General features: G+C 41.2%; 1 protein-coding gene across 3 annotated transcripts in view; it reads right to left on the bottom strand.

Moving 5' to 3' along the window:
* abca12 (ATP-binding cassette, sub-family A (ABC1), member 12) overlaps positions 1–8,541 on the bottom strand; it is a 68,780-nt gene that overhangs the window by 2,803 nt on the left and 57,436 nt on the right. For all 3 annotated transcript variants that reach the window (XM_061054231.1, XM_061054230.1, XM_061054229.1), the window contains exons 65-72: positions 5,744–5,906; positions 5,294–5,547; positions 4,971–5,175; positions 4,591–4,700; positions 3,854–4,004; positions 916–1,050; positions 488–591; positions 85–177 (exon numbers count right to left, since the gene is read on the bottom strand). In XM_061054231.1, coding sequence (XP_060910214.1) covers positions 85–177; positions 488–591; positions 916–1,050; positions 3,854–4,004; positions 4,591–4,700; positions 4,971–5,175; positions 5,294–5,547; positions 5,744–5,906 — 1,215 coding nt within the window. The remainder of the gene's footprint in view (positions 1–84; positions 178–487; positions 592–915; positions 1,051–3,853; positions 4,005–4,590; positions 4,701–4,970; positions 5,176–5,293; positions 5,548–5,743; positions 5,907–8,541) is intronic.

An 8,541-nucleotide genomic window follows, 5' to 3' on the forward strand; every position in this document is an offset into this window, starting at 1 on the left:
ATAGGGGTGATTTAAGGGCTGTGGAGACAGGGCAGGGGAAAGAGCAGTAATGGGTGGATTGGAGGATGAGCAGAGGTCACTAACCTGTTCTTAATGTGCTGCAGGGAGCCCAGGCAACGGAACTGACCTTTCACCATGATGGCAAGACGGCCGCACAGCGCCTCACACTCCTCCATGCTGAGATACAAAGACAAGGACAAAAAGACAAAAGGTCAAAATCGGACCCTGCAAGCATACAGTAATTAGCCATGTCTGCTGTAATTCAGGAACAACTTTCCTAGCTATTAACTCCACTAAGATGTTGAATTACTAAGCTGTAATTTTACAATTTATTATATTTTTTAACTTATACATAAAGCCCTAATCTCACACTGTTTTTAATTGAAAATTCTAGAATTTAGCACTCATCTGTGATATCCAAATATCTATTGAGTATTATTAGTGTAAAGGGGCTGCAGCAGGTCCAAGTTTGTGTAACTCTTCTAACCTGTGAGAGGTTAGAACAACAGCACATTTTCCTTTCACTTCTTCAGAGATGATCTTCCACAGATGACGCTTGGTACGAGGGTCCATGCCAGAGCTTGGCTCGTCCTGCAGAGAAGAGAAGGATTAGAGGAGAATAGCAGGGTATGTGAAACAAAGCAAAGACATCAACATTGAAGGATCAAGGGGAAATGGGAAGTTAATTGAGTTGGGCGGGACGCAAACAGTGTGCACATACCATAATAATAGGAAAAAAACAAGGGTAATATAAAGAACACACATAGGAGGGTTGCAAAATAAGAAGGAAGATTGAAAGAGAAGAGGAAGGAAAGAAGAGGAAACATTCAAGAAAGTATGGAGAATAAGCCGTACATGAAACAAAACATATATAGAGATGGAAGGAGAGAAAGTAATTAAGGAGCGTGTCCTTACCAGGAGCAGGATTTGAGGATGCCCAATGAGAGCCAACGCTGTGGAGAGCTTCCTGCGGGTGCCGCAGCTGTAACCTTCAGTGGTGATGTTTCTGTGGTAGTTGAGCTCCAGCCTCTTCAGCAGGTATCTCACCACCTTTAAAGAAAACATACAAGGGGAATTATATATTGGATCAGAATAACAAACAGATCACGGAAGAAGGGTGCAAAAATGTCAACTAAAGGATAGAAAGTGATTTTCAAAACATTACTAGGCATTAATTGGATTATTTATTCTTGCATGGAGAGACATTTTTAATGATTATTTTAGATGCTTAGCACGCCAAAAAAATGATACCACAAAACAGATCGATTCCTGTGCTATAAAGAAACCACAGCAGCTAGTATGAAAGGCCAACATGCATGACTTAACCAGGTGATCAGAGGACGAGAATAGTAGTTTAAATGAAAAACAATGCTTTGTCTATAAACCTGTTTCTGCTGCTTCAAGATTATCATTGTGCTGATATGTTATAGAGCTGTAGTAACATAAAGTGACTCAACATGTTTAATGACAGCTCTTCATGTATCTGTAATCATAAACGCATATAAGACTTTTTTTTTTTTAAAGATGTATTTTTGGGCTTCCCACAACCCCATTGTAGAGACAGGACAGGGGACGCAGTCGGAAACCAGGCTGCCTGCCTAGAGGACCACAGCCACTTACCATTGGGGCGCGCGAACCAACCACTAGGCCATCAGCACCATGATAAGACTATTTTCTGACACAGACTGTTGTTATTCATTAGAGAAGCTAAGATTAACAGAGTACTCAGTCAAAAGATAATTCATTGTATTGTTTATGATGGTGGAATCTTTTTACTGATTTTTTTTAAGCAATAATAAAAAAAGATCGTCTGGGGACAACTTCTTAAACAACAATTTGTTGTTTCTTTTCATTTTGTAAATACAAAAGTTTTGAAGTCTTGCTTAAACAAAGAAAAAAGTGCAAGAATAAACTTTTCTAGAAATTTTGTGAACATTTTGCAACAACTTTTTGACATTTTATGGACTCAATGAATAATGAATTGATGGTTGAAACAATCTGCTGATGAATCAGTATGAGCATACAGAATAACTGTTGCAGCAGTTTTCTCAGAATAGAGTCAAACCCCATTCCATCCATTTAACTGTAGGCTGTGTCTCTGAAGGAAAACACCAATATCCCAATATCAACAATTCATGCCCTGAATCAAGCAAAGACAGGTCCATTTACACAAAGCTGGTTCATAACCCTTATTTACCTGACATTCATTTTGGTTATTGTCTCCTCCTATTCTGTCGAGAACAGCTGCGCTGCAAAGGACCGAGCTATGTCTCTGTCTCACTCCTATGCATATTTAATTCTGTTTGCGCAACAATGATGGCTTCACTGTGTGACTTTATTCTATGTACACTCCATGCTGTCCTGGGGCTGCAGCAGCTTTACAGAACAGGAACTGACACAGCATAACCTATCGAATTATCCTGTGAGTTAAGCAGGAATGGAAAACCCATAATGGCTCATAAACATTTATCCTCTTAAAAAATCTTAGTGCCTCCCCATTAATCACATGGAATGGTGTGCTGTAAATACGTGTTCATTTTCAAACAGCTTGAGGTGATTTCCCATCGGCACACTTTAGTCCTTTTTACCATCAGTTGACATGTTTGGAAACCAGATCAATGAAGCAAGTGAATGCAATAGATAGCTTTTCTCTGCCTTTAGAGTTGATTTTCCATATGATTCCGAGCCCACTGATCCTGGATATTAGAAAACAGTGCAAGACATTTTCATACCTAGACAAATAAACAGTATCAGCAGCTAGATTTGAATGATAAGCACTGGTAGCATCGCATATACCTGACTGCCTCAGATCAAAATAGTTTGTATTTTTACGTCCTCTCATAAAAGCCCCCTTTCCATCACCTTTGATGTAACAGCTCATTAGGCCTGACATCACCATGTCAATGCCAAATGACCCCATTAAGGCTTGTCTCATTATCCACAGTTAGGGGACTGTCAGCAGGAGGCAACATAAGAGGAACTATATATATAACCTCATCTTTGTGAATTAGCCCAACACCGATGCTGTGGCCATTATAACCATTGTTGTCACTATACTGACCAGAGACGAGGAGCTGGAAAAGCAGTGAAGCCGATTAGAGTCAGACGTATCCATATATCTGTGCCTCACCATACAAGTACATTTGTGTTTGTGTGTGTTTTTGTGCATCCTTGCTAATGTACAAGAGCAGTTCAGGGTGTAACAAAAATGAGCCTGTCAGGGAAATGTAGTGTTTTGTGCGTCTGCAGTTTCAAAGGGATGCAGAGAGATCAAGAGGCAAATACAGAAAGATGCTTTTCAGCATACAATTCAGATTGTGTTTTCTGTTTCCTTTTTGCTTTTCAGGGAAAGAAAAACTACATGGAAAATGTAGAAATCCCTTCATATGTCGATTGTTTGAAAGATTCCTCCCAAGTTGACATCGGCAGCAGCAAAAGACAGGCATGCTCAGTGATCAGCACAAAGCAAGATTGATTGGTTCCCAGAAAGATAAATGAGAAGAATGGGGCTAAAGTGACACGTCAAATGAGATCCTCTCATCATCAATGTATCGTTTAAATGTAAATTTGTCTCCAGTGAAGCGTACAGCATCGGCTTAATTCTAAAGTTTTGGACCGCACGAGCAGACAACAAAAGCTTTTCCATTTTTGCCCTGGATAGCAGAGCTTTCAGCATGCATCACTCAACGCTTCAAGTCCTCTGATTCAGTATGCATGGAAGCATCAACAGTTACTCGTCCTGCAGTGTGAGTGCACCTTTTGAATTTCTATCAGATCTGGTGTCATTTTGTGGATGGTGTTGTCACTACCCAGAGCTTTGAAAAGACGCACAGAGCCTGCAGCTCTTACTCACCCCGTCTATCTCCCTCTTTGAGATGCCTCGGATGCGAGCATAGAAGTACAAATGCTCCTCTCCGGTGAGCAGATTGTCCAGGGCATCTACCTGGGGACAGTAGCCGATGTTAATTCCCTGGTGGCGGCAGTCCATGATATCTACCAATCGCCTAGGGGGGAAAGAAAGGAAAGAAACAGATATTAAATGGTATGCAACACATGGTGTAGGGCAGATGAACACACAGGGTACGCCTTTGGCCCTGCTGTGCCAGATATACCCACTGAACAGCTTTAAAAAAAAGAACTGTAAATAGGGATCCAGACCCATGAGAGTAGTGTTGGTTTTTATCTGTCTACAAGCATCTGAGATACAGGTGTTACATACAGCTGCTACTTGCTAAATCCCAAAGCATTGCAGTTCAAATTTTGGCAAATTTGAGGCAATAAAAACTCTCATTTGTGGATATTTGTGTTATGCAAATTGAATCTAACTCAGAGTCATTAGACAGTGCAGCTTGGACACCTGTGCAGCTGAAATCACAGCTTTCTGTTTTGTGATGGGATGTTTTTACTACAGTGACTCTCTTACATAAAATTAACGTGTCATAATAATATTTTAAATATACAATTGCTGAACTAATGTTTCTACAGTATGTGTTTGGTGTGCAGGCAAAGTAACAAAGCTGTGTATTCTGGATATGCCATGCTACACTGTATGAGCTTGATGAGGTACAGTGACAGTCATGAATAGCTTACCCATCACGATCCCTAATCTGAGCTGTGCCATCAGTTGGGCTAACGTCTCCAGTCAGCATCTTGAAGGTGGTCGTTTTTCCTGCTCCGTTCTCTCCCAGCAAACCAAAGCACTGTAAGCAAATGCTGATGGCTTAGTCATCCTTTACTCTCACCAAAGATCACATAGATGTTATGGCTGATATCTCGTACAACCGACCATCAAAACATGATTTTAAGTACTACGCATCTAAATCTCTTCAGCAACAAAAGGATAATGCGATCATCTGTTGTAAAAAAAAAAAAATGCGATTAAATAATATTAATCGCATGTGATTCCCCTTTTCTACTGACTTTGAATTTCTTCTGATTCATATTTCCACTATGTCTAGTTTTAATCTTACCTCTCCTGCAGGTATGCCCACAGACACACCCTTGACAGCTTGGACCTTCGTGCTGAAGTTCTGATAGACCTTAGTGAGATGGTTGACCTGGAGTATGTCTGAGCCGGCTGCTCCACTCGCCACCCGTAGGTGCTCAGTTGTCACATCCTGATCCTCGTCCTCAGGTGCCACATGGGAGACCGTCTTTCTGCTACAGATGAGATGTCTGCAAAGAGAAGAGCACGTTTTCTTTCATCCACAGTTTTTTTTTTTGCACAGAATGCACAATGTGACAATCTCATGTGCGCATGTCATTGGATCACAATGGTCTCCGTTTTCCTCACCTGACTTTGCGTATGATGAATCTGTTGAGCAGGAGACGCAGGCTGAAGAGGACCACGCCTTGTATGAAAGAGGAGATGAACAACCAGGCCATTGAGTCCATGGAGAACGGGTTCTGATAGGCGTCGATCCCGTAGCCGCTGAGGATCTGGACCTCTATGTTCTTCCTGGCCAGCTGCATCATCCCGTGACCAAAGTTGAACTGGGGGAAGATGAGGAAGGCGTTGCACAGCCGGTTGAAGATGGCTAAAACGACCTGCAGAGGAGGAGGACAAAAGTCTGAATCAAAAGTACACTGAGAGCTCATCCTGTTTTCTAATCTTTGTGTAACTCACTGACAGGTTTTCACACTCATCTACAACATCATTGTGTCAACAAGGACTGATTCAGATCCATTCAAGTAGTAATGAACAGTCACATATTTAAGTCTGCATCTGGCAGTTTATGCTGACCTCCGCTTTGATGGTTGAAATTTGACTCAGAAAGAAGAGGATGGAGGTGGACAAGACGGTGTTGACACTGATGAACAGGTTGATGCAGACAAATGTGATGAAGGCCATCTCTGCGTCTTTGAAGACACCAGATAGCAGATACATCCAAGGGAAGGTGGCAAACCTGCGGATTTAACAATGACAGGATCCTTCAAACACAAAGTGGAGTAAAAATGACTTCACACACACTCTCTGGAGTAGCCTTTCTGTGATCTCTTCTGGATTAGTTTCACATACAGAACGTCCCCAATGACAACCCCACAAAAGGGATGAGGAAAATGTGTATCATCCTCCTCCCAATTCCTTTGTTTCTGAAATGCCATGACCTTGCTTTTTTTTTTTTACAAGACTGAAGTGGCTAAGGCCTTTAACCAACCGAACAGAGCAGCTGTGAAAATGAAAAAAAGAGAAAGAGGAAAAATACCAGAGAATGAAGAGTGTAAACCTTCAGTCATGACGCCCAAAGAGAGGAAGATAAATTACTTCTCTCTGTATTCCCCTAGTGGCAAAACATCCTCTCTTTTTTTTTTTGTTGTCTCTTTTTCTCTCACATAATCTGCTTGTTCATTTGATTGGGGTGTCTGGGTCAGCCAGACACCGAAGAAAAGCAGAGATGAAGACAGCAGTAGTGTGGGAAAAAGAGACACAAATAGATAGAGCCGGACAGAGACATAGCATCTGCATGCCACGTCCAAAAAAAAAAATCTAAAAAGGTGCTGGGTAGGCAGACTGTGGGTGCCAAGCCATGACAAGGAACAGAAGCAAGACCAGGCCAGGTGGGTGCCGCCTGACAGATGGAGCGCTGCGATAATTCATTGCTTGGGAGGGAGACATCTGTCTGATAAATGAGAAGCAGAGTGCTGACTTGGCCTCCTATGATCTGGGGCTCAGGACAAGGCCTAAGACAGCAACAGGAAACACAGGAGGCTAAGCTTCGGCTACAGTTGTGGGATGATGTAAGTAATCTCAGTAAACCAGAGGTGGAGAACAAAGCATGTTGCTGGCTTCACACGTTTCAAAGAATCAACAATTCATTCTCATTACCAGATTGATTTCAAACCTTGGTATCTTGGGACAGTAGCGTGCAAGTCTTTCTCACATCAAGGCATATTGTTTTTGCTGTTAGCCCCGTTGTCTCTCTCTAGCATCTTTGGCTTGCAGCCGATAAACATGTTGGTAGTGATTTTTCTAACAGCCTGTCAGTCCTACCACCATCTGTATTAGTGGGAAATTCTGGAAATATTGAGCAGTGTTTGTGTAAGAAGAACAGCAGCGTCCGTATGCTCAGTGCTGTAAATCCTACCTGGTGGCACACACATTCAGAGCAGCAGTGGAGGCAAAAACACAGTCTGTTTAATAGGAAGAGGCTTCTATTGATCAGAATATTTGCATGAAACACATGGTCAGTTTGCCAGGGGTCAGGTAATTAACAATAAAAGCCATGAAAATTCGACTGTTTTGTCTTTAAAAAGAAACCTCTTTGGGTGCCTGGAGTACATTTTCCAGCTGCAGATCTAAGCTTCAACAGTTTGTCTGCAAACACTTGGATTACCAAACAGAATGTGTTTTTGTCTTCAATTCTTTTAGTGATTTGTTGTGTTTTCAGATCCATGCTATCATAACTGATCGAACTGATCATTGCAACTACAAAAACAATCTAACAGCTGATCTTAACAGTGATTTTGCTCTCTTTGTCTTTAATAATTCATTCAGGTTCTTCAGTCTCATGATGATGTCCTCATTTTACTTCAAATCACATAACAAAAAAAACCCCAGAAACTTTTTCTGTAGTGATTTTAAATCAACACCTCTGCAGTTTTCTTTAAATTGCTAAGATTTGTCCATTTGTATCAAAGTTTTTCCCTAGTCTTGTCTTGCAGTCTGAAGTATGCCAAAAATACCCAGATGTTGTACGTATTAAGAAAAATCTACAGTTTGCATCAGACCAGTCTCGCTCATGTACGATTTCCCATAATGAAAGCATCAGGTCAGAGATCGAGATGACGGACAGCAACGGTTATCATAACGGGATATAATCATCAGAGCAAACCACACAAAGATACCACCAGTTATCTTCTCAAAATCATAAAAATAAAAATGAATTATTTGTCAGCTTTTTCAGACCAGAAGTGGATGTTACACTGTAGCGGCGTGTCAGCTGGGCTGTTGTTTACTTCTGTATTCCAAGAACAGAAACCAGCCTGGCATACTTCAAAATAAGCCCTGACTGGCAGTCATACTGCACACTGCTGTTGAAGGTATTATGCAGTCCATATAGCATATTACATTTGATAACAGTATGCAGTAGGTGGTTTTGAAAACCGCCTAAGACTAGTCTGTAGTGTTTTCTGTTTTATTTTGAAGTTCCTCTGTGTTTTTGTCTCGTATTACTTCCTCCTTTTGTCTGTTTTCCCTCATTGTCCTCACCTGTGTCATTGGTCTCACCTGTGTCTGATTGCCACAGTATTTAGTCTCTGTGTTAGTTCCCTTCGGTGTCAGTTCATCCGTCAACATACCCACGTTCTTGAGTGGATTTCTCTGTGTTTCTGGTGGACTTTTTTGTGTGTTTTTCTCCTGTTTGCATAGGTAGACATTTCTGTTGAACATTCTATCAAGTACGATTTGTGTTTTGGCCTTTTTGTGTTTTTGGTAAATACAATATTTTGTTTTAGTCTGCACTTGGGTCCTCCACTATATTGTTGTTCCACAACCGTGACACTAAAGTAACCTAATATAAGGCTGTTTTTTATGAAGGTTTT

The sequence above is a fragment of the Labrus mixtus genome, chromosome 13 (genome assembly GCF_963584025.1).
Source record: "Labrus mixtus chromosome 13, fLabMix1.1, whole genome shotgun sequence".
In the NCBI taxonomy this organism is placed as follows: Eukaryota; Metazoa; Chordata; class Actinopteri; order Labriformes; family Labridae; genus Labrus; species Labrus mixtus.